Consider the following 27,031-nt stretch of genomic DNA (forward strand, 5'->3'; position numbering starts at 1 on the left):
ATCATGTGATATTTCTATCCGGAGCCGGAGTGCATGAACAAACCTACTTCCTCATTCCCCGCCTAGTCGCCACCCTCGTTCTCCGCCTGTCCAGCCAGCCACGATGCTCCGGTGCTTGTTGCTGCTGTGTGTGAGCGGCGCTCTGGGGCAACCCTCCCGAGATGAAGTCTTCTCCTTGCCCGGGCTGAGCGCCGGGATCAACTTCAGGCAGTGGTCAGGGTATCTGGACGCAGGTCCTGGCATACATCTGCATTACTGGTGAGTGAAGGGGGATTGATGTCACCGGGGGCTGAGTGAGGTGAAACTCCGAGCCCGAGACTAGTTCTGCTGGTAAACAGGACTGGGAAGAGACTGGGTTAAACTGTGTGCAGTTGGGTGAAAGGGAGGTTGAAGGAGATGCTATATCTGTTATCGTCTCTAATCACTTTCCAGGAGAAACAGTAGCGACTCTCCGGCCCGCTTCCCCTTTTTGGGTTTTCCAAATCGTTCGATTTTTTAGTCTACGAAGAGATTTTTCATTGTTAAACAATGGTCACGCGGAAGACATGTAGCCACTTAATTATAGTTACACAGCAGGGAACTCGCCCTTCGGCGAAACTCGTCGTTATTGTTATTGTATCTGCCTCAATTACTTCATCCAACAGCTCGTTTCATATACCCACTGTATGAAAACATGCCCCTCAGTTTCTTATAGAAATATAGAAAATAGGTGCAGGAGTAGGCCATTCGGCCCTTCCATTTAGCCACAAGGGCCACATCTAACTCCCTCTTAAATATAGCCAATGAACTGGCCTCAACTACCTTCTGTGGCAGCGAATTCCACAGATTCACCACACTCTGTGTGAATTATTATTAAATCTTATTAAAATTTCCCCCTCGCACCTTAACCCATGCCTTCTGGATCCCCCTACCCTGGGTAAGGGACTCTGTGCATTCAACCTATTTGTTTCCTTCATTTTATACACCTCTATAAGATCCTTCAGTCTCTATGCTCCAAGTAATAAACTCCTAGTTGCCAGCCTCTCCCTATAACTCAGTCCTCCAAGTCTAGCGGCATCCTTGAAAACATTCCTGCACTCTTTCCATCGTAATGATTCAATGAAAAAAAAAAAATGATTCAATTAATTGTCATTGTCAGTGTAATGCCACCTTTCCCGCAGGAGGGTGATCAAAACTGAACAGGCTTCTGGAGTTTGCAATGAAATGAGAAATAAAAGGATGGGATATTTAAGAAGGAACTGCAGATGCTGGAAAATCGAAGGGAGACAAAAATACTGGAGAAACTCGGCGGTTGAGGCAGCATCTATGGAGCACTCTTTCCAGGTGCAGCAGAGGTTTACCCGCACCTCCTCCAACCTCATCAATTGCATCCGTTGCTCTAGATGTCAGCTGCTCTACATCGGTGAGACCAAGCATAGGCTTGGCGATCGCTTCGCCGAACACCTCCACTCGGTTCGCAATAACCAACCTGATCTCCCGGTGGCTCAGCACTTCAATTCCTTCTCCCATTTCGAATCCGACCTTTCTGTCCTTGGCCTCCTGCATGGCCAGAGTGAGGACCACCATAAATTGGAGGAGCAGCACCTCATATTTTGCTTGGGCAGTTTACACCCCAGCAGTATGAACAATGACTTCTCTAATTTCTGGTAGTCCCAAATGTCTCCCCTTCTCAGCTCTCCCTCAGCCCACTGGCTCCACCTCTTCCTTTCTTCTTCCCATCCCCCCCCCCTCACATCAGTCTGAAGAAGGGTTTCGACCTGAAACGTTGCCTATTTCCTTCGCTCCATATACACCTTGCGTCACCCGCTGAGTTTCTCCAGCATTTTTGTCTACAAAAAGGATGAGAGTTATCTTTGATGTATCTCACAAGAGGAAAGTCAGTGGGATCTGGACAGGCTGGTGGAATGGATAGAAAATGGTTAAAGCTCGTTGTTGATTGGAAGAGTGCAAGGAGGAAGGGCACATCCTGGATGGGTTACAGACAGAGATTTGTTGGTAAATTAGCTAGTATATGAAAAGTGAGCTGAGCAGACTGAGAAAATTGTTAAATATGCCATCAAGTGTAGGGCATTATAAATGGAGATAGAGAAAACAAGATCAAGGAAGTCAATTTGAACTTTTATAAACATTGGGTTTAAAACACCAGTTTAGTGCATCCAGTTCTGGCACCACATAAGGGGATAGATGGAGGATTGATATAAATGGGTGGGTGATGATTGCATAGACTCGCTGGGCCAAAGGGCCTGTATATCTCTAAGGCTCTTCAGTTAACTCCGAATTCTGTGAGGCAGAGACCATTGAAAAGCCTGTTTCGAAATTTGAGATTTAACAGTTTGCAGTGCAAATCAGAGGAAATATCTACCCTTACAATGGTCACTCATTATTGGAACATATCAGTGAGACAAGCTTGTCATCTGCTTATATGTAAAGCCCAAATTAGTCATTGGTTTGGGCAGCTGAAGGAGATGTCGACTCAGGAGGATTCTGGCTTCATGAGCTGACATCTGGACCTGATGGACCAGGTTGCAGTTCACTAGGCACCACCTCTGGACATTCCTTCTGAGAGTAGCGGTCTGTGGGGAGAGGACCCTTGTGCTTAAACAAAAGCCAGGCAAGGATTTCAAGGTGACATTTCTGTGTTCTGGGTCTGGTGATCATTCTCAAGATGCAAACTTAGACCTGAACCATCATTTATCCATGTCCTCCAGAGATACTGCTTGGCCCGCTGAGTTACTCCAGCACTTCTTTTCCATGCAAACCTAGACAGTTGAGTTCCTACCATTTTCCCATGGGATGGAATGGCCATTGACATGATTTTCCCATCCCCACTGACAATTCCCTGACAGACTGGAGATGGAAGCTGGGGAATCTACTCTGTACAGCCCAGGAATTTACTGCCATCATCAATTAGGACAGAATGATTAGAGTTGCTTGAAGCCAACCACAGTCGCAGACGCTTTGTGACTCATAGAATCACGTGCCATCCTATCCGATCAGTGCAAGTTATGTTAAGTCAGGTTTATGATCATACACATCAGTATGGTGAGGTAGAGGTACAATGAAAATCTTGTTTTCAGCAACACCACAGGCACATGGACTCAGACGATACACAAAACCATAAAATACATATAAATCACACTTAAATTACACACAAATTCTGTAAGACAGTGAAAAGAAAAAGACTACAAAAACCCCCCCAATAAATTAGTGCAAAACACAATTGGTACATTGGGGGAATAATTAATCTGCCTTTATTTCTGTGTGTGGGTGTGAATCATGTACTTGTGATCTCCAGAGGTTTGCAAATGGGTAGATTGTATTTCTAGATCTTTTTAATGATCACCCAATTCAAAATGTCCAACTATTAATAACCTGCGCAGTGCATCTCTATTTAGCCATAAGTGTCAGAGCCACATAGAAAGATAAAAAGCTTATTGATGTGGTGCAAGTCACATTTGAAAGCGTCACAAACTGCTTTACAACTGATGAAATACTTCTGAGGTGTACTTATTGTTGTATTGCAGAGAACACAGCAGCCCAATTTGTGCACCATAAGGGTTCGCACCAGTTTAGGGAGAAAATCTGCTCCTTTAGAGAGAGAAATATTAGTCAGGGGAACCAATAGAAATTGGGATTTAAAAGCCACTAGGTTATGCCTTTGAGCTGTAGGTGTTGTCACTGGAGAATTAGTTCAGAATCTGTACTGATGTCAGTGAGGGCAGAAGGTGGGATTATCATCCTACCGATTTAAAACTTGTGTAAACCAGCCCCCCTGAGGGTGAGCTTCACAAGTAAATAACTAACACTTTACGGATTAGAAAAAAACTGATAGTTAAATTGATGCCAAGTCTGGGGATGAGCAATGATTCACTCATCTCCATTTGGCTGTGGCACATCCCACAGCTGATTCTTATTGTTCCCAAGAACTGTTTCTTACTTCAATGTCCTGCCCCATTCCCAATCCCTTTGGCATCTTTACTTCACATTGGTTGGCATAGATATAGGACCAAAGGGCTTGTTTCTGTGCTTTATAACTCAATTACTCTATTCTGCACATTGTGACTACATATTGACTGTGCCGGCTCTCAGGGCAGCTATCTAGTTCCACCCTTCTGTCTTCATGTAAATTTGTTCTCCACCTTGTGTTTGTATAATTCCCTGTAGAATACACAGCTTCTTAAACCTGCCTCCACTACATCTGCATGCAGTGCATTGCAGATTCTAACTACATGTCGTGTTTTAAATAAATTCCTCATCTTAATTCTTTGTGATTTTGACTGTGGAAATTTGACCCCTCTGCCACCAACGTTCCACTTTCCATTCTCTCCAGAATGGGGAAACATATAACATAATATAGAAACATATAAAATTATTAAGGGATTGGACACACTAGATGCAGGAAACATGTTCCCAATGTTGAGGGAGTCCAGAACCAGGGGCCACAGTTTAAGAATAAGAACTGAAATGAGTAAAAACCTTTTCACACAGAGAGTTGTGAATTTGTGGAATTCTTTGCCTCAGAAGGCAATAGAGGCCAATTCACTGGAGGCATTCAAAAGAGAGTTAGATAGAGCTCCTAGGGCTAGCGGAATCAAGGGGTATGGGGAGAAGGCAGGAATGGGGTACTGATTGTGGATGATCAGCCATTGAATGTTTACATTGAATGGCAGTGCTGGCTTTATGGGCCGAATGACCTACTCCTGCACCTATTGTCTGTGTATCTAATTCATCATTTTATGTACTTAGTCAAATATCCACAGCTTTCTCTCTAAAGGAAACATGAACAGGCAGGAAATGGAGTGATATGGATCATGCAGGCAAATGGGGTTGGTTTAATTCGGCATCACGGTTGGCATCTACAACAAGGGCATAAGGGCTTGTTTCTGTGCTGTAATGTTCAATGAGACAGTCCCAGCCACTGTAATCTTTCCCTATAACTGTCAACCCTCAGATGTTTAGTTTCGTAATGAATGATTGCTGATCCACTTGTGGGACCAGCACACAAGGAGTCTCCTGGCTTGGGTGCCATCTTGTGCTGTTCCTCTGAGGTGTTGTCTATCAATGTCCCTTGTTGAGACGGAGGTGAATCGAGATAATGAGCGAGTGGGATCAGACTTCTTCTGGAGAAGATGGAATGAGTTGTGACTGAGCCGAGACTGTGCCTGAACGGTGGTTACAGCCTTTCCATGGAAGGAGGACAAAGCTCTTCAGCACATGGCAATTACCCACGTTAGGTGTCCACATGAATCACTTTTGCATAAAGAGCCTTGGGCCAAGTGCCGGGGTATCCTCTGGTCAGCATTGGATGAGTTGTGCCGAATGGCTTGTTTGCATGCTGTTCCATTCCACAGCAGAGGCCAGAGGCAGTGCGTGTGTGTGGTCTGGTTGGTCAGGGCACTGAGGATCTGACGTGATCATACTTGGGGAGTTGGGACTATCCACAGTGGAGGAGGAGTTCTGACCCCTCCAATGACCTCTTCCAGTTGGGGGTAGATTGTGCTGGTCAAGAGACCATGAAAGGGACAACTTGACCTGCCTTTATCACAGCGGTTGTGGTCACAAGATAGCAAATGTTATGTAAACTACAACTGGCAGGTCTTTGCTTTACAGCCTTTCTAACCATCAGGAGTTGGTCATTATTGCAACATTAGTAAATCAGCAGGGAGACGAGCCATTGGTGCAGGACGTTGCCAGAATGAGAGAAAGCAGAGGGTGTCTTTTCGAGAGCACTGCTGCAGATATCTTGGAGTATTTTGCAGATAACATTGGATCTTTAAAGTTTAGTCTTGTAGGCAATGCAGGAATTATTCTGTACACAGCAAGATCCCAGATACAGAACTGTGATAACGACCATGCAATGTTTCTTAATGATGTTTATAATGATGAATAAAAACATTGCCCTACCCTTCATGGACAATGTTTTACCATTATTAGAACCTTTAGAATGCAACACCTTGGGGGTAGATCGGTCCAGCACGGGAACCTAACCGAATCTTGAACCCAGGATTAGATGAAAATTTATACTTTATAATCCACGAACCTATCTCCAAAGATGTATTATTAGTAAATCATTCCATTCTTTTTTTTTCGAATCTTGACATTTGTGGGGTTTTTTTTCCTCTTTCTCTCTTACTCCCTATCTTTAAAAAAAAAAACTAGAAGCAGAACTAATCCACAATTGATAATATTAATAATGTACGACTGATATATATGAAATGTTTATAATATGTTTGCTTCTAATAAAAATATATAAAAAAAAAAAAGAATGCAACACCTTGCACTTAACAGGATTAAATTCTACCTGCCATTGCTCTTGGAACCATCAGAGGGGAAGAGTCGAAGTGGACCTGACGAATGTCCCTCCGTCACATGTCCAGTTGGCGACTGTGAGACGAGTTGCTCACTTGTCTGTGGTCCTGCAGAGTCCTCTGTCATTGTCCTTATTTACTGTGTGTTTTCTGTCCTTCAGGTTTGTGACGTCTCAGCGAGACCCAACTACAGACCCTCTGGTCCTGTGGCTGAATGGTGGACCCGGGTGCAGCTCCTTGGATGGATTCCTCGCTGAAAATGGACCCTTTCATGTAGGTCTTCCTGTGACCCAATGACGAGGATTGGGAGTGTGAGCTTTGGGCTGTTGTTTCATCGGGTAGAAAACTTGAACCGCTTGAATGATGTGTCTGTTTTCAGGTGAACGATGATGGCAACACACTCTACATTAACAAGTACAGCTGGAACAAGATAGCCAACATGTTGTACCTGGAGTCCCCGGCTGGGGTTGGCTTCTCCTACTCCGACAGTGGAAACTACACCACTAATGATAAAAAGGTAACGTGGCTAGCCGATCGTGAGCTATCGTGTTTGGGCCTGTCTGCCTCTGCTGGAAGGTCATAGGTTCTAGTTGCTCGGTCACTATTTAATGAAGGAGAGGGAGTGGAAATATTCAATGTAAACTTTCTCCAGAGATCTCACCCAATGCTGCTTTGTTCCCTCCATCTCCTTTACTCCTGGTTCTGGAGCTGTTCACCTCAGTAAACTATTGACATTTTGTGATCATTCTTCATTGGTTTATGTAGCAATGATTCACTTGGGTCAGATTGGCAGTGATCACGTTCCCTTTCCTAAATGGTGTACAGTCCAAAAAGAAAGTTGTTCACTATTTGGGGCAGAAAAGAAAGATTATCTATACGGTGAGAGATTACAGAACTCTGAGAATCAGAGATATCCGCATGCCTTTGTGCATAAGTCACAAAAAGTTGATATGCACCTAGTTAGCAAGTAGTTAGAAAAGCCAACAGAATGTAATTTATTTAGTGGGGAACTGAATGCTGAAGTGGCGAGTTACCTGAAATCACTGGATATTGAGTCCGGAGGGCTGGAACATGCTGATTCACTGGAACAGTGCAGGGGACCAGTGATGGAGCGGTTGTGAGAAGGAAAATTAAAGTGACAGGCGTTTGGAAATTCAGGGTCACCCCTGTGAACAGCAGAGTGATCACTCAATCTATTCTTACTCTCTCCAATGTAAAGACCTCCGTGTGCATGAAGTCCAATTGAGAGGTACCCGTGAATTGTGCCTACTTCTGGAAAGGCAGAGTGGATTTCTGACTGGGGTGAGATAAAAGGGCAGGGGTTTGCAACTCCTGGGGACAATGCCATGTGAAGAGCAGTGAATGGTGGAGATAGAAGAGTGGTTAGGGAATGGTCCCTTTGTGATTCTAAAAGAGGGGAAGGTATATCTGATGTGGGTGAAGGATAGATGTTGAAAGTAGAAGTTTGGGGGGGTGGGGGGGGGGGGAGTGAAAGGTGAGGATCATGAGAAGCCTACCCTGTGCTCTATGTTGGAGGAAAGAATGGATGTGGGAAATTGAAGGATTCTGTCGACCGTGGTGTAGAAGCCACATTTCATGAAAAAAGGTCACCTGTACTCAAGGTCTCAAATGCAGTAATGATACAGGAACTGTGAGAATGAAATGGAATAGATATTTGCTGGAAGCTAGTTGAGGGGTGAGAGATGTAATGCTGAACCAGATGATATAGTCTGTAGTTTGTAATGGCTATTGATATCCCTCCCCCAAGGCGGAGATCCAGAAAGGGAATAGTCATGTCTGGAATGTGTGAGAAACTGAGAGGAGGATAGCAACTGACAGCAACAGTGGTGACATTTTCAAAATCCCGAACACTTGCAGGAAGCAGCTTCAATATTGTTGTCATGGTATGGAATACGAGTTCAGGGATTGGGGTGGGATAGAGACAAATGGTGTACATGGTGTTCCATGTACCCCACAAAGAGAAAGCCACAGTTGTGCCCATATGGTTCCCATCATTACACCTTGGATTTGCAGGGAGTGGATAGAAGGAATAATGGTTTAAGGCGAGGACAAGTTCAGCCGGGTGAATGAGTGAGTTGGGGGTGGGGAGGGGTGGTTGGGGGTGATGGGGGTATCTGGTTAGCCTTCTGTTCAAGGAAGGTCCTCAGACCACAGGTGAGAAGTGGAAGTGAATTTGTTCTACAATTGGAAAGGCAGATTGGGTGCTAAGATGAGCTGGTTGGGACCACGAATATGCAAACTGGCAAAGTGGGTGAAGGGTCTATGAACATGGTGCCCTTGGCATCATCTTAGTCGACATGCCCTATCCATCACCACCACATTCCCTGCAACTTAAAACCAACCTTTCTTGACTAGGTGTCTTTGACCTCTAATTGTAACGTGTTTTCCCTCTCCACAGATTCTTCTTGACTTGTTGAGCATTGCTGGCATTTCTTGCTCTTCTTTCTGTTTAATTGTAGGGCAGTATCTCACTCTTGCTGCAACATAACACTAGCATTCCAATGCTAAATGTACTGAGGTCAGAGCTCCTTGACATGGCTGGAGCTTAAAGCCAAGGGCAACCCTCCTCTAGAAATATCAAAGAAGGCGCCTGCTGGCCTCTGTCAACCTTTGATCTTTTCACAGAAAGCAACCAGTAATCCTGCTCCCTATTCACTCCACTCCTGTAGGTCGCAGAGAGCAATTACCTGGCCCTGCAGGATTTCTTCAGGAAGTTCCCGAACTTCACAAAAAATGATTTCTACATATTCGGTGAAAGCTATGGTGGGATTTACACTCCGACCCTAAGCCTCAAGATTGCAGAGGGCACAGCGAAAATTAACTTCAAGGTATGCATGCTTCATTTCAATGTACAGATCTCAGTCAGCCTTCTTTGCACTTTTCTGGGCCAGCCTGTTAGATTACATTTGAAAATATAAGATCGTCAGGGGATTAACAGAGTATATGCTGGGATGCTTTCACTAATGACAAATAAAGGGACAGAATCACAAAATAAGAGACCGGTCATTTAACGCCGAGGTACATGGGCATTTCTTAGATGTGTTGAGTCTCTGGAATTCATTAGATTATTAAAGTGGAGATAGATAAATATTTGGAAGATTGAGGCATTGAGGGGAACTGGCACAGAATAGGAGTTGAGACCAGCATACATCAGCCATGGTCATATTTAATGGTGGGGTAGGTATGGGGGCTGTGGCCTACTCCTGCTCTATTTTTCATGTTAGTAAATGGATGTCATGTCCCAGCTGTGGTCAGGATCACTTCTTCTTCTTCTTCTTGCGTATGGCGTGCACAGTCTAAAGTTGTAGGACAACTTGTTCTATTTGATTGTGCACACCAGGTTGATTGTATTTGTCGAAATAGAGCGGACCACGTGAAGGTTGCAATATCCCACCCCGTCAGGATCACTGAGCCTCGCACACAATCTAATGGAGATTGCTGCCAGTAAACTCGATGAGTTGGTCCGAGGGGCTTGTCTTCATACTGTTCAATTCTATAGCTCTGGTGCTGTGTACAGCACTGGAGTAACCCATTGCCACTCACTTCTAGCGTGTGTGCGTGCGTGTGTGGCCTCCTGCACATATTCCAACAAAGTCCAATGTCAGCTCAGGGAACAGCTCCTCATTTTGTCGAGCTGCACTGTGACCCGTGGGATATCGAATTCATCAATTTTAGATAAGCACCCTTTCCAATCTTTGTCAGATGGTGAAGACCAGCAATATTAATTGTTTTTCCTCTGCACTGATGCTGTCTGGTCTGCTGAGAATTTCCAGTGTTCTTGTAATTCGGATTTGTAACCGTTGTGGAATTATTTTGTGTACCAGCAATTTTTATCCTGTCCTCATTCATCTCCCTGGTTTACATTATCTTCAGGCAGCTCAGTTGTGATTAACAAGCCTCCACTCCCTCCACTCGGCCAGCACCACTTGCATCCTCCAGTCACATTGTTCTCTCTCCGCTCTGAGTTGCGACAAAGACCTGAAATGTTGACTCTGTTTCTCCATCCACAGAAGCTGCCTGACCTACTGAGTATTTTACCAGCATTCTGTTTTTTTAAAAAACATCAGGTTTCAATTATGCAGAGAGCCATGAGCAAGCTCCCACAAACTGCAGCGTGTACACACCCAGATAACTGCTTTAGTGATGCTGAATCTTATTGTATTGTGTTTAAGAAGGAACTGCAGGTGCTGGAAAATCGAAGGTAGACAAAAGTGCTGGAGAAACTCAGCGGGTGCAGCAGCATCTATGGAGCGAAGGAAATAGGCAACGTTCCTTATTCTACTTCAGTTGCTGGAGGAGAATTTGGACATCTGACTCATGCCAGAATTTTACCTACCAAGAAAAGGGTTTGAGACGATTCCTTTAGTAGCTTAGAAGACCAAAGCAGCAAATATTAAAGTGACACTTATCATTGGCACCAGTCATGTATGTGGGCTTATCTCAGCTGTAGATGGGGAGGAGCTGTTCTCACTATTCTGTTTGTCTAATATGGTTTCATTGGACAAGGTACCTGTATGCTTGAATGCAACACGATCCCAGTGTTTGATGCTCTGGTGATGCTCTGTCCTCTCTTGCAGGGGTTTGCGGTTGGGAATGGTCTGAGCAGCTTGTATTACAACGATCAGTCACTCGTTTACTTTGCATATTACCACGGACTCCTCGGAGATGTGTAGGTATAGTGCTTGAACCTCCAGACTGGGAAGAAAAGAAGTTTGCATGATCAGTCTCCAGGGAGCCCCCCACCCTCCATCACTTTGTACCAATATCTCGGAAGCCCCAGAGATGATCTCCCATTCCCACCACCGCCATATCCCTGAGGTAGTGACACTTCCAGCGCGCGTGTGGTTGGGGACAGAATGAAGCTCCCTCAACACTGTTGAAATCCACACTCCTAGAGTTAGACACAGAGTGAAGCTCCCTCAACATCATTGTGTCACACATTCCCAGGGTGACACACAAAGTGAAGCTAACTCCACATTGTTCTAGCATGCACCGCCTCTATGCTGTTCCATCATACAATCCCAGGGTTAGACAAACACACTCTCAGGGCACAGGTTAGAAACAAGGGAATATTAAAAAAAAAAGAGCATGGTTGCTGCCTTGGCAGCTTCTTCCTGCTGGCCTTTGAACTGATTCAGTAGCTTCAGGGCCAGGGCTGAGCTTCCTAACCTCAGCTTGTGTTCTCCAGCAGATGTGTTCTTCGGGCCATGCCAATCCCGCGAGAGAAACAGCACTGATAATGAAAACATAACAAACATAATCAATTGGGCATTGTGTCACTTCCATTCTCTTGCAACAGATTACATTCTGAAGCAAAGACATTAAACATAACAGTTGACATTTAGAAAAAAGTAGACAGTCCGAACCAGGACGGAAAATTAATTACCAAAGAGTATAATTTTAAATCGGGAAGCGAGGAGGGGCAGGATAAAGCCAGCCCAGTAATGGATTGATACAGGTGAGGAGGGATGTGTAATAGGCAGATGTTTGGACAAAGGCCAGAGATGTAAAGATAGAATGTGTGTGACAGAAGGATTAAATAGTTGTGAATTGTGTAGCTGGCGGGAAGAATTTGGATGGAAGGGGAGAAATAGGTGTGAATCCAAGGAGGTGCAGGGAGGGGGGGGGGGGGGGGGGGGGGTGGGGGGGTGGGGGGTGGGGGCCCATAAGGTGATGTAATAACCCAAAATTGGAGAATTGAGTGTGGGTATGGCAATAAGGGGTCTCTCAGTATCTCCCTTCTGCAGAGATAGGGAAATATTGGGCAAGGGCAGCTGCAGAATGATCTTGCTGTGGGATTAAGCAAGGGCAAGGGTGGAAGTGCGGTGTGGTGAAGGTGCCCAACCTACTAGATCACATTATTTTTCTCCTTCTGTCTTCCCTTAGACTCTGGGCCAACCTGAATCGGTTTTGCTGCATAGATGGATCCTGCAACTTCCACAACAACACTAAGAGCGACTGTATAGATTCAGTAGGTTCCCATTCACTTCTTTTCCATGACAGACCACCTACATCAGACTGCAGCTTCTGCTTACTATGTCCGGGGCCAATAATAAAACAGACACAATAGGAGTGGCTGCGAATAACACAAAACTCATGGTGTCTCGGGCAGCAGTAATTCCTACTCCTCTGTACATTTTTGAGACCTGGACTAAACTAAATCAGACACCTCATAGCAATGGAGTGAAACTACCCACAATATTTCTGCAAAATACTTCAAATCCACTGGCGGGGTAAGCAAACCAACAACAGCATCCTCCCCCAGGCTTATATCCTAAGTGTTGGGCCCCACTTACATTCAGTCTGCTCCAGGGGAAGGCCAACACCAGACCTTTGGAGCAGTTATTCTGTACTAAATTCATGGTTAGACGTGACCAGGTTGACAGAGGAATTGATTCAAATGATGATCTGACAGCCTTGAAATCATGTGGCACCCTCACTGAACCAGGGGAATCACTGCTTCATCAATCGCTCAAGATCTGGAGGACAATGGGTTGACATTAAAAATCTTGTTTCCAGTTGTTGAGCACACAGTAGCTCGGTGCAAATGGTGGAAAGAGTACATCAACTCCCAATACCATCACCCACCCCACCAGTACCACCAGCCACACCTCTGGCAGACTCTGGTCATCAGAATCTGCCATTTGCGCCATTTTGCCTTCACCACCTATCACCTCCAGCCATGGTTGCTATCTCCACCCTTTTCTTCCTCATCTGCTAATCAATCCCTCCTCGCTGGAATCCACCCCACCATCCCCCTCACCTCTTTCTACCAGCTATCTCCCCTCTACTCCATCAGTCTGAAGAAGGGTCCTGACCCAAAACATCGTCTGTCATTTCGGCAGGATTGTTGAAACGTCAATGTCCCCAAAGCACTTTCCACTCAATTCAAAGGGTCCACAGTTACTGTAGTGAACAGGGCAGTGAACGACTGCACGGGCAGCAGCAAGGGGACAATGACTGCATCATCTGTTGTTGTGGTGATTGGCAGATGAATACACACCCAGTTGACTGAGAATAACTGCCCACTCTTTTTCTCAAGTTGAACATTGTCTGATTTGACTCTGTTTAACACGACATTCGCCTTTGTACTCTTATCTATATGTTGAAAACCCAGACTGCAGCAGGCTTGTTTGTATGGTGACCTTCACAGCTCTTCATCGGTTTTTGTATGTGGCCCTAAGCTTGCGTTGGTATGACCGTTGGCCTAAGATGTTCTTGGATGGCGAGGGACCCAGATTTGGTGGAAGGGGAACGAACCACTAGTTGAGTTAACCTGATACTTTTTTTATTTTATTTTTTTTATTTTAACAGCTCCGTGCAGTTAATTTAATAGTCTTCGAGAGTGGACTCAATCTGTACTCACTGTACATGGACTGTGCTGGGGGATTGGAGAGATACCATGCACGCTTTCAAAAAGACATGAAGAATCTCTTCCAGTTTTACCAATTTGATACAGTTAAGGTATGAAGATCATTGCCTTTTCCCGGAAAGCTTTGAAGGGTTCATCCCTTTCCCATGTGTACAAATGTCCAATGCTCACATTCTCTCCATTGTATAAAATGCCAACAGGAGCACCACTTCCCATTCATTGAATATCAATGCTCCAGTTGCCACAGTGAGCGTTGACTCTTGTCTCTGGATCATCAGTCCAAGCTATTTTACCAGTCCAATAGTTTGACCACTCCACCCTTGCCATACACTCCATGGTTTAAAATTCAAATGAGCCAATGACTCTAGTTCAGCATATCAAATCCCATGGATCCACCCTCTTTCCAATGCATCCAACTTAAAATATGATCAGAATTAACCCTTGCCCAAGGACTATCACTGCACACATTTTTGACAGACCAGATCGCCTCTCGAGCATTGATTTCTGTTGAATCCCAATGGGCCCAACTCTCCCTGTGTAGAGTTGATGAGTCCAATCCCTTCCCCTTAATTGTCACCCTGCAGGATCCCACAGGGCCAAAACCCCTCCATTATGCTCCAGGCTCTATATATTTGTTTGAATTAAATAGTTTAAGCATATCCAAAATGATCTTGCCCATAACTTTGCGAAGAGTTGTGGATGTTTTTGATGCTGGGTGGAAGTTTCTCACTCTGTAGTGGTACACCATCAATAGACAAATGTGCAGGGGTAGGTCATTCGAGCCAGCACCACCATTCAATGTGATCACGGCTGATCATCCACAATCAGTACCCCGGTCCTCCCTTCTCTCCATATCCCTTGACTCCGCTATCTTTAAAAGCTCTATCTAACTCTCTTGAAAGCATCCAGAGAACTGGCCTCCACCGCCCTCTGAGGCAGAGAATTCCAGACTCACAACTCTGTGTGAAAAAGTATTTCCTCATCTCCGTTCTAAATGGCTTACCCCTTATTCTAAGACTAGCAGATCGACGGCTGCTGTCTCTTTTCTCTCACCAGACCGCAGTAGCAGCCCATGAATTTAAACCTCCATGCCTCAATGATACAACTCTATGGCTCTGGCTAAATCGTGCTGACGTGCGAATGGCCCTGCACATCCCAGGAAATGTCCAGAGCTGGGACCTCTGCAGGTAAGAGGATATGTCGTAAACTCCAAACATGACCTGGACAGGTTACTGACCCAGTTGGGTCAGCTAACGAAAAATGACTCGCACAGGGCTTTTCACAGAGCATGCGAGTGGAACAGGTAATCAGAGATTTGGACCAACATTCCAAAAACCCAAGATTAAATTGCAAGCACAGCTTCTGGAGAGTTTAAATTCAGTAAGATCTCTAATTAAAAAAATAAATCCAACTTATGAACATGAAAACCTATCAAACTGTTGTAAAAACACATCACTTCACCAAAGCATTCTGCAAAGGATTCTACATGTGGTTGATTCTTAAATTAGCAATGTTACAAAATTTTGAGATTTTAAAAATCAAGTCTGCAATTTATCCCATCAGATAAAGCATAACAATACGTTTAATTTGACACCAAATTCACTTTCATATCTCAAGTATTAAAAAAGTTATGGCCATTTTCATACTCGGAAATTAGCATCTTGTTCCCTATTGATTTTCAATGGACATTACAAAAAAGCTGTGATCTTGGATAGTCAAAAGCCCATTTCTTAAGGAAAGATTAACATTTTTAAATAGTCTAAGTGTCCAAAGATTATTCACAAATAATTCACAATATAACATGATTTTTATATCTAATTTACATTAATTTATAGGCCAAATGGAAGGAATTTAGTGTTCAATTGCTGTAAATAAATGCCCATTTAAATCGGCTTTCTAGTGGGTTCATGTGGAACGCGCTGGTTTAGAACGTTGATATCGCGCTGGATTAGTGCCCTCAAATGCCGAGAAAAATACTGCGGGATATAAAAAGCCCAAAATGAACTACTCGCTATAGATAACTTGATATATAGGGTTATATATATGCCCCATTTAATGTAAAAATAAGGTACATACCTTTAATTGTTTGCTTTATAAAACCCTGGGGCTGCGAGAGGTTGCGGAATAAGACAGTAATTTAAAAACTATTAGAACTGTATTATCGAGGCCTATAAAACTAATAATACCTTTTGCGACCGGGTCTTGCAGCGATTTTTCGTTAATGATTTACTAGGCTGAACATCTGCGATTAGTACAGCCTAGTAAAAATCGCGTTTTAAACCCGCCCCCTCCAAACAGCGCCAAAATCGCGGCCATGGCTGAGGGCAGATTCCCAATGACGATTCAGGTAGGTTTTGTAACATACCTACTTAAATGCCCTCTGAAATTGGCCAGGTCCCTCACTTATACCAATGTTGCCATGTTTAAACAGAGAGAATAAAACCAGACCAACCACTTAGCATTAACAGTAACTCCAATTCAGACGTGTTAAAGTCATTGTCAACCCAGCTCACCTTGCAGTGCTCTTTCCCACAAAAGTCTGGGACCAGTATTTAAATGGGGAGAGCTGTCCCACAGACTTGTGGTGCATCTACCCGTACTTGGACACCGTGCCAGACTACCCCCATCACAACTCCAGAGTAATGCTGTTCCACCGGCAAGACAGACCCCTGGGAGGTGGTGGCACAGAGTGATACAAGCGGGAGGGAATTGTCTCGAGTACCAACTTTGATGTCAGTACCCATGAAGTCTTCGGCAATCAGGCTAAACAAGGACACAGTAACCTCCTGGTCATCAGTCACTGCCCTTCCTCCGCTGACAAAGCCGTGCTGTTCCAGTTGAATAACACTTGGAAGCTGCAGCTGAAGCAGCAATTGCACAGAATGTATCCTGGGTGGGACCATCGAGATCCACACTATGTATTTTCGACTGATGTGGAAGGATAGGAGCACCTAGATGGTGTCTGTGGCCAGTGGTGAGTGAAGCACCACAAGGAATAAACCAACCTGATCTCATCCTCGCCAGTTTACCGTGGCAGACACATCTGAATATGAAAACGCTGGTAGAAGTGACCACCACCAAAGTCCTTGTGCTGGTGAAGTCCTGTCTGCACATCGAGGAAACCTTCCATGTGCTGTGTGGAATAGACTCAGACCAGATCTGGCAGCTCAAAGCAGGCTGTTCACAAGGCAGTGTGGACCATCAGCAGCAGAAATGTACACCACCACAACTTGTAACCTTAAACCTTACACTATATCGTTCACTTTGCCATTACTATCAAGCTAGGTAACCAACCCTCATTCTCTGCAAGGGGAGGAGATGGGCATACTGGGAGCAGCGCCAGGCATAACTAATAGTGACGAGGTGCCAGCTGACTGCTGTTGCAACACAGCACGTGTGTGCTTAACCACAGAAACAGCACGGAGTAGACAGAACTGAAACATTTTACGACCAACAAGTCGGATTAAAACTCTGCAGACCTGCAATATCCAGCCATGAAAGTTGGTGGACATTTAAGAGATAAGAGGAGAAGGCGGGGACGAGCTCAGGGCATGGTTAGGAACTTGGAACTAGATACTGTAGTTATTACTGCGAGGTGGCTGAAGGATCAACAGCACGGGCAGCTCAAAGTTCCAGGGTACAAATACAGCATGATCCCAGATAGATGGAAGAATATTAAGGTTGTAACAGTGGTGGATTTTAACTTCCCAGATATTGACTGAGAGGACTGCCATAGTGCTAGGGGTTGGATGGGGTGGAATTTGTTTGGTGTATTCACAAGGAAAGGCTTCTCAATCAATATATAGATGGCTTGCATCTGCACTGTTTGTACCGAGGCCTGAAGTGTAAATGCTGTCAGAAACAGGCCTGAACATTAGTAAACAGGTTAGAACATAGAATCTAGAACTGTACTGCACAGGAGTAGGCCTTTTGGCACACAATGATGCCCCGCATATCAACATATATCTGAATGAATGTATTCCATATCCTTCCATTCTGTGTGTATCCATGTGTCCATCCAAAAGTCTTTTAAAAACCACTATCATATCTTCCTTCACCACCACCCCCAGCAGTGCATTCCAGGCAATCGCACCCTCTATGTAAATTCCATCTCAAACAATCCTCTCCCAGAGCTTCTCTACTACTGTTGTGAGGTTCACTGGCCTATAATTCCATCTATGCTCCCCACTTCCCTTCCTAATCAAAGGTTGTAAAATAGGTGATAGCTTATAGCAAGCTTGACGACCTGTTCAACTCTTTGATGGCTGTGAGTGGACTGATGGGCAAGTAGATAGCTGGATCATGCTTTTTCTTGTGCCCGACATAGCTGTAGGATAAAGCTGCTCTTGTGATTTTGCGGTTACCCAATTAGAGTCCAATTTGTAACATAGGAGTGAATTTACAGAAACAAGATTATAAACGTTAATTTGACAATGATAGGCCAACCTGCTTGTGATTTGTGAGAGAGAAATATTAGCCAGGATGCTGGAAGAAGTTGTTTGCTGTTAGAAGAGTGTTTGGGATTAATATTGGAATGGTTTACCAAGGAACCAGCACGTACAAAGAAGTAAAAAGCTTGGCCTGGAAATTATCAATGAGTCTATTGTTCACGAGATTAGAACTTTGATGTCTGTCCTAATTCTTGCATATTTGAACAAGAACAAAGGGAGTAAAAGGTAGTCACTGAAGGAGCTCTACCACCGGGAACCTCCAGGAACCGCATGGAAACCTTGGGTGGGGCGCAAAGTCTCCAGAGGTTTCCGTTCAGGTTTCCTAAGTGGGACAGTGGAATAAAAAACAAAAATCTATCCAATCAAACCCTTGAGAATTTTAAACTCTGCTTAGATACTCCTGAACTTGCTACACTCAGGATTTGAACTGTGATTATTGTTGATTTATTCTAACCTGCGCTCATCCATCTACAGTGACAAGGTTTCTAAACACTATTACCGCATCTACTCCACCATGCACGACTTCTACCTGGCGCTTCTCAGTAAGGGTCTACGTGCCCTCGTCTATAATGGGGACACAGACATGGCCTGCAACTTTCTGGGAGACCATTGGTTTGTGATGTCACTGAATCAGAAGGTAAGCTGCCACCCAGTCGGTCACTGTGGTGTTCTACCTAGACCTTTAGACATGTTGGTCGCTATTATTGTGCCTTTGTTATTTGCACAGCTAGTCTGCCCCAGGGATGTGTGGAAACAATGAATCATACATGTTAAGGAAGGGGGAAAAAAGTAGCAAGTTCCCGACTAGAGAAAATATCTGGGTTTTCAGATTTATGAAGAAATATTTGCTAGGGCTTCTTTCTGAATCCTTACTGATTAAAATCACTTTTGGGCGATGGATGCAGCTGTGAAGGGCAAGTTACTACCCTTTGCTAACTGCCATGAGAAGGTGGATCGGACTCTTTCTTTTACACAGTTGTGCTGGTTATGGACCCCTCTATTGATGGTTAATTAAAGAAGTTACAGCTAGTGACCAGGCAGGCTGATGCAATTCCAAGTTGGTAGAGAGTAGTCAGTGGTTTTCCCTTGCACCTGATGCCCTGTCCTACTGAGTAATGGATGCCTCATGGCTTGGGTTATCATTGCGGGCGTGGTGTAGATGATACACACTGCAGGCACTATGGAGCTGTGGTGATAAGGGTGAGACGGTTAAAAATGAAGATAATGTCTTGTGAAAGATACTTGGCCTCTGAAATTAAACCCAGGCACTGAGATAATCCCAATTATCGGGTGTCCTTTCTATCAAAGGCTCTCCCCATCTACAGCAGCTCCCCAGCAGGGTGTGCAGAACTCAATCTCACAGAAGCCTGGAGGATCGTAATTCAGTGGAATAACAGTGTCTCTGTCAGGAGAGAGGAAGCTCCAGTTTGTGTGATTGGGGAGGGAGATTGCAAGAGGGGCTCTCCTCAGCTGCAGTTGTGTAGTCCCATGAGAGTAACTGATTGTCTCCTTCATCATCAGAAAACGGCCGACTACAAACCATGGATTTGTAATAACCAGATTGCTGGGTTCCACGAGCAGTATGGAAACCTCACTTTCCTGACTATCAAGGTAACTAACCCTCCCTCTCCACTAGAAGTCAAGTTATTACTGTAGGACAAGGACTGTCTCACTACAAAGATAGATATAAAATGCTGGAGTGACTCAGTGGGGCAGGCAGTATCTCTGGAGAGAAGGAACAGGTGATGGTTCAGGTCAAGACACTTCTTCAGACTGGGGATTTGTGTGCAGAATGGAAATTAGTGTTAAAGTTAATGAAGTCAGTGAGTTTTGCATGTGTGCAGGAGGTAGCACCAATGTAGTTGTCAATGTAACGGAGGCAGAATTTGGGGATAGGGCTGGTGTACACCTGGAACTCACTGACTTCATTAACTTTACTACTAATTTCCATTCTGCACTCAAATTCACCTGGACCATCTCTGACATGTCCCTACTGTTTCTTGATCTCACCGTCATCATCACAGGAGACAAACTATCAACTGACATCTATTACAAACCCACTGACTCCCACAGCTATCTAGACTACACTTCTTCCCAACCTGCTTCCTATAAAGACTCTATCCCCTACTACCAATTCCTCAGTCTGCACCCAAGATGAGGTGATCCATACCAGGACAATGGAGATGTCCTCATTCTTTAGGGAACGGGGTGTCCCCTCTTCCATCATGGATGAGGCCCTCACCAGGGTCTCCTCGATATCCCGCAGCTCTGCTCATTGTTCCGCCTCCCGCCAATCCTAACAGGGACAGAATCCCCCTAATCCTCACCTTCCACCCCATCAGCCATCACATACAACACATAATCCTCCGACGTTTTTGCCACCGCCACTGGCCACATCTTCCCATCTCCCCCCCTTTCCGCAGAGACCGTTCCCTCCGCAACTCCCTGGTACATTCTCCTGCAACTGCAGGAAATGCAACACCTGTCACTATACCCAGGCAGAGGTTCACTTGTAGCTCCTCATCTACTGTGTCCACTGTTCCAGGCGTAGACTCCTATATATCGGCGAGACCAAGCACAGGCTTGGTGGTCTTTTCGCTGAACACCTCTGCTCAGTCCACCTAAAGTCCACCGCTCAGTCCACCTAAACCTACCTGATCTCCCGGTTACTAAACACTTTAACTTCCCCTTCCATTCCCACACTGACCTTTCTGTCCTGGGCCTCCTCCATTGTCAGTGCAAAATGGAGGAACAGCACCTCATATTTTGCTTGGGCTACTTGCACCTCAGCGGTATGAACATTGGGTTCTCTAACTTCAAGTAAACCCTTGCTTTCCCTCTCTGTCTCTCTCCATCCCGCCTCCTTCCCAGTTCTCCAACTGGTCTTACTGTCTCCAACTACATTTTATCTCTGCTTTGATGTTACTTTCTCCCAGCTAACAATGATCTGTTCTACATTTTCCTTGACCTTCATTCCCTTTGTCCTCTTTTCACATCTTACACTTCCTCATCCATGTACTTCCCTCTCCATTGACATCAGTCTGAAGAAGGGTCTCAACCTAAAACGTCACCCATTCCTTCTCTCCAGAGTTACTCCCAACATTTTGCGTCTATCTTCGATTTAAACCAGCATCTGCAGTTCCTTCCTACACATCCTGAATCACTCTAACAGCGTCCACCACATGCAATATGTATTCACCCTCAGGGTGAGTATTGCAGGAAAGCCCACCATTGAGTGTCCATCCCTCGTTATCCTGAGAGGTAGTGTGTTGCCTTTCTGATTCCTGGTTCTCAGGATTTGATCTCCTGACCTTGGTTCCTGTTCAACCCAAATGTGTGGCGTCACCATCACACAGGCATTGTTGATGGGCATTTGTCCTTCCTCTTGGCTAGAGTTGTGGCCTTCATCACCATGGCTCTTAACCCAGGTTCCCAGTGAAGGCAATGCTTCTTGATTGGGCAACAGCTTGCTATGTCACTGGCCAGCACGAGTCCAGACACATGCAAGAAATGTTAGCAGGTCGTCAGTGTAACAGTTGTCACAAAACACCAAGCAAAATGACATGGGAAATGTATTATGACATTACTGGGGGCTGTAGCAGGAGGCATTATGGGCCTCCCTTGATGCATGGATTGGGATCAGGATGTACAGCTCAACTTATGTTAACAGGGAATGGTGATAACCATTTATTTGGCACGAGACCAATTCTAATGCTTCTTTATCCACAGGGAGCAGGACACATGGTACCACAATGGGCTCCTGTACGAGCCTTGAAGATGTTTGAGAGCTTCCTCTCCAACTCTCCATACTGACACAGCACCAGCCTTGCCTTCCCAGCTCGCTGGCTATCCGATTGCCTTATGATTGGCCACTTTTCTTGCTTCTCTCACACAAACAGAGCTTTTTAAATCACAGTACATCAATTAAATCAATGGCACCTAGCTAAGCCAAGTCCTAGCAGCGATAGTCGGGTCCAAACAGAGACTACATCAGGCTGATATGCACAAAGTATCATTACCAGTCATTTGAAGAACCTCTACATATTGAAAGAAGTGGAAAGGCCCTTAAATTCCCACAGCCCAATTTGGCGACTCAGCCCAGTTTGGTGGTGTTGCTTTATCATTTAGGAAAATTACTTGTTTGGAATTTGCCTATTTTTCTAATCAGAGGAAAAAATACAAGTCAAATCAATTTCTTGAGGGAACTTCTTCATGAATGATTGAATACAATGTTATGTTAATGATTTTCTAAACCCCAAAGGTCAGAGACTATTGAACACATTCAACAACTTCACCTCTGCTGGGAAGGGGCAGGAACCCCACTCCCGCAATGCATTTTTCCAGAGAGCTACTCTTAGTTTGTGGAAAGGGTTATGTAGATAACACTCATGGTAAATGTTAGATGGAACACAATACCAAATCTCTGCTTCCTCATTCTAAATCTTATAATTATACCGAGACAGACTCTGCTCTCAGCAGTAGCTACAGCAGACAAAGTAAGTGCCTCACCCAGAACTACACTGGATCTGCATTGAACAAGAGCCAACTCGTACCAGGCTGGGAGTGACCATGGTTGGAACACCTCAGGAGTCAGCCTCAGCACAATGCAAACTTTGCCCTGTCCATTATATTCCTTCTAGTTAACAAGGTTAGAGTTATAGAAGAACCCTATTTGGCATATGCTCAGTTTACATTGATCTAGGTGCCCGTGTTGATCCAGTCAGCGGCACCTTTGATGTTTCGAGAAACATACCATCTCTAAACTAGTAACCGCACTGAACTGGGGTGTGTTTTGACTGTCAAGTGCCAGATGCCTGGTTCAACAGGTTACATGGAAGTACAATATAATGCAAACAAATTAACTAAAAATCTACTTCCTTTATCATGCACCTCGAGATAGGGGTGGGTTGTCAACTTCCAGGATGAACCGGGAGATTCCAATCTCTATAAAACATGAACATCTCAGAAAATAAAGCACAAATCCAAGATCACTTTTCATTTTCTGCAAATAACTTTTGTTCTCCAATTGTTTAAATATAATTACCTGTTTGGCTATTAAAACTGTAGAATGGTGGTGGTGCCTTTGCTTTTTCTTTGTTTGGAGGAGATGGGGCGTAATGAAACGAGGCGACAGATAGCACAATGGGCTAAGAGTTCGGCTGGCGACCGGAAGGTAGCCGGTTCAAATCCCGCTTGGAGTGCATACTGTCGTTGTGTCCTTGGGCAAGACACTTCACCCACCTTTGCCTGTAATGGAATGTACGGCGGCAGGCGCGGGCACACCGCGACGCCCTGTGTCTCCCTTTCAAGGGAGATGCTAAAAATGCATTTCGTTGTCTCTGTACTGTACACTGACAATGACAATAAATTGAATCATTTCATCATTTTTTTCATTTCAATCATTTTCTTCTGCAACTGAAATGAGTGGATGCAGGAATACTTCCACTCCTACCTCTCGTACACTGTTTACTGTTCCCACAACTTAATTAAGTGGGAGACAGAACGATTGTGATACTGCATCACTGGCTGCCAGCTTGGATTTGGCATGCTCAAGTTATTGGAAGTATAGTGAAATGACTTTAGATAGGCAGTTTGTTGAAGTTAGAGTAACCCTAATGAAGCGCTGGGCTTTGAAGTCAGTCCACCCAACTCATCCACCACGTGCTGGGAATGTGACCAACCCTCATCAGTGCTCCGTGTTTCCTGACTAATCCCAACCTCTTGTATATCCCGCAGGGCTGCAGCGAGTATAAAACTCCATAGAAAGTGTAGATGGTTTATGCATGCAACCTATAATGTAGTTACCTCATCACCATTAACACGCCCCCTCACATCAGTATAACTATGATCTCCTCCCTTCTCCTCCTCCCATTATGTCCTGGTACGCCTGAAGGCTGGGTGCAGCCAGTACTGGGACGTGCGTGCCATGTGCTATATTAAAGACTCTAGTAAAGGTTATAGTGTGTCAGACTAGACTCCTTTGCATGGTGTCAGAAGTTAGTTAGACTCGCGTCTCCCGTTTACCGGTTTTTATTTTATAATTTGCCCGGTATTCCTTATCAGTTCTGATGGCCTCCTCGTGCAGGAAACCCTCTCCCCTTGTCTTTGATGCGGACATTGCGGAGCGATGGACTACGTTTGTGATGGACTACACTCACTATGTCAATATTGTGCACAGAAACGACCCTGCTGCGGTCCGTGCCTCCCTCCTGCTTAATCTAGCAGGTCCAGATGCCATGAAGAGAGCTCGAGCTTTCGTTTATGATCCAGAGGTCCTGGATGCCAACGGCCAGATCGCCGTGCCAGCTGAATCCGCCGACGACCCGTATGTCTTTTACGTAAATTTGCCGAGATTTGCGACCTGCCCTCCAACCGCATATTGGAGCGGTCCAGGTTCTTCACGCGGAAGCAACAGCCAGAAGAGCCTGTCGAGTGTTTCATCGCTGACCTGCGCTATCTTGCTCAGCGGTGCCGTTTCGAAAATATGTGTGACCAGCTCACCAGGGACATTCTAGTTACTGGCATGTTAGACCAGAAGTTACGTGCTGATTTGCTGCAAAGACCTGACCTGACACTGACTCAGGCAATGCATGCGTGTCGCATCACTGAGGTGGTAGCCCCTACACATGGGGTGAGGGGATCTGACAGCCGCGCTGTCAATCTGACTGGTGTTACTGGGCCACGACGTTCGCAGGACAGTTCCCGCCCTACACCGCGACCCGCCCGTCCATCGCGGGGCCCGCGGGCACCTAAGTGTCCGAATTGTAACTATGCCCACCCCGTTCAGTCTCAGTGCCCGGCTTTTGGAAAATCCTGCAATTTCTGTAAGAAATTAAATCATTTTGCTGCCGCATGCCGTTCCCGTGGGAAAGTTCCGCCAGCTACTAGGCAAATCCTAAACAACCTTCAGCAAGTTGATAGTGAAATGGACTCTCAGTCTACTACAGACACTGCCCACGATTCGGCGATCGAATATTCCATGGGAGAGTCAAGTGTTTACACTCTCCTTCACAGCCTCTCTAGCCTCCCTGATCCTTCTGTGCTCATTACGGTGAATAACAAGTCATTCTCTGCTAAGCTAGATACGGGTGCAAAAGTGAATGTTATGTCAACATCACTGTTCAACAAGATAAGAAATAATGAGCTGTTGACTGCCGATCGCTCTGTTTTGCGCGCCTATTGGGGAGAGGAACTAACACCTGTGGGGAAGGCCACTTTCCACTGTGTGCTGCAGAAATCATCCTGTGACCTGTCGTTCTTTATTCTGGATTGCGACTGTGTCACTTTGCTGAGCAACCAGACCTGCCAGGATCTCGGTCTGGTGTCTTTTGACCGGACAGTTCACGAGGTTCAAGCTGTGATGGATCCGCTATCCGAGTATCCAGACCTTTTTGACGGTAAGCTGGGGAAGCTGCCGCTAGTGTACAAGATTGCAACTGACCCCTCCGTGATGCCTGTCATTCGCCCGCCGCACAGAGTGTCATTCGCCATGAAGGACAAGGTAGAGGCTATGCTAAAGGACATGGTTGATATGGGTGTTCTGGCGTCAGTCAGCGAGCCCACCGAGTGGGTCTCCACTATGGTCGCTACAATGAAGAAAGGAAAGAATGAGATACGGGTGTGCATCAACCCCAAGGACTTGAACTTGGCTATAAAGCGGCCCCACTACAAACAAACCTATTCACGTTGCTCCCGCAAGGCTGCAGCGGATGATGCTGCAGCTGCAGCGCTTTGACTTTAAAATCGTCTACAAAAGGGGCACCGAGATGCATGTGGCTGACGCTCTGTCCCGGGCCCCCCGGACCTCACGCGACCAGCACCCCTTCGAACAGGATGACCTACAGGTGCTGAACGTGAACTTCGTCCCTTCCAAGCAGCTCCAATGCCTGGCTGCGCACACCGCCGACGACCCCGATCTTCAACAGCTTGCCGCTGTCATCAGGCGTGGATGGCCTGTCCGACGCACCTCTTTACCTGCTGGCGTTCACCCCTTCTTCCTGGTTCGTGATGAGCTGGTGCTCATCGATGGCATTATCATCAAAGGCCACAAAGTTGTCGTGCCTGCATCCCTCTACGACCTGTACTACAATGCTGCCCACATGGGGCATCCGGGGGCCGATGCCACTGTCTCCCATGCCCAGGAACAGTGCTATTGGCCTGGCATGGCGAAGTACATCAAGGCCAGAGTGGCCTCCTGCCCGGACTGCAACTCTCTTGCCCCGCATGAGCAGCGCCAGCCGCTGCTACAACAGTCTGCCCCTGACATGCCATGGTCCTCGCTGGCTGCCGACATTTTTGAATGGCGTGGAAGTACCTCGTTTTGGTGGACTCTTACTCAAATTGGTTTGAGATGGACCTTCTCCCTGCCATCACCTCGGAGATGGTCATCAGCAAGCTCCGCCGCCACTTCGCCACTTTTGGATCCCCTGTCCAGCTACAGACTGACAACGGCCGCCAGTTCACCAGCGCTGAGTTCAAAGCCTTCGCTACAAAGTGGAACTTCGATCACTACACCAGCAGTCCAGAGTACCCGCAGAGCAATGGCCTGGCTGAGCGTGCTGTGTGCAGTGCCAAGCACCTGCTTGAACAGTCCTATCTCTCTAATGGTGATTTCTACCAGGGGTTGCTGAACCTTTGGAACATATCCAGAGACTGTACTATTAAATCGCCTGCCCAAAGGCTTATGTCCCGTGTTATTCGCCCCCCGATGCCGATTGCCCAGCAGACTCTGGTGCCCAGGGTCCTGCAGCCTTCTGCCGTCCAGCAGCGCATCGCTCAGAAGCACGAAATTCAACGCCGCTCGCACGACAAGTCCAGCCGTCCTCTCTCCCCACTACTTCCTGGCCAGGTCGTCCGTTTGCAGACGTCCACCGGTTTCT

At 45.7% G+C, this 27,031-nt stretch overlaps 1 protein-coding gene across 1 annotated transcript; it reads left to right on the top strand.

Moving 5' to 3' along the window:
* On the top strand, positions 1-23,225 carry LOC129705241 (lysosomal protective protein-like). Its single transcript, XM_055648736.1, has 11 exons — positions 1-258; positions 6,470-6,581; positions 6,688-6,825; positions 8,999-9,157; positions 10,907-10,998; positions 12,216-12,300; positions 13,644-13,793; positions 14,758-14,888; positions 18,627-18,789; positions 19,674-19,763; positions 21,882-23,225. Exons 1-11 carry the CDS (start codon positions 104-106, stop codon positions 21,963-21,965), a joined length of 1,359 nt encoding a protein of 452 aa, XP_055504711.1. The 5' UTR covers positions 1-103; the 3' UTR covers positions 21,966-23,225.
* The last annotated feature ends 3,806 nt before the right edge of the window (positions 23,226-27,031 follow it).

Source organism: Leucoraja erinacea, chromosome 17 (assembly GCF_028641065.1).
Source record: "Leucoraja erinacea ecotype New England chromosome 17, Leri_hhj_1, whole genome shotgun sequence".
Lineage (NCBI taxonomy): Eukaryota > Metazoa > Chordata > Chondrichthyes > Rajiformes > Rajidae > Leucoraja > Leucoraja erinaceus.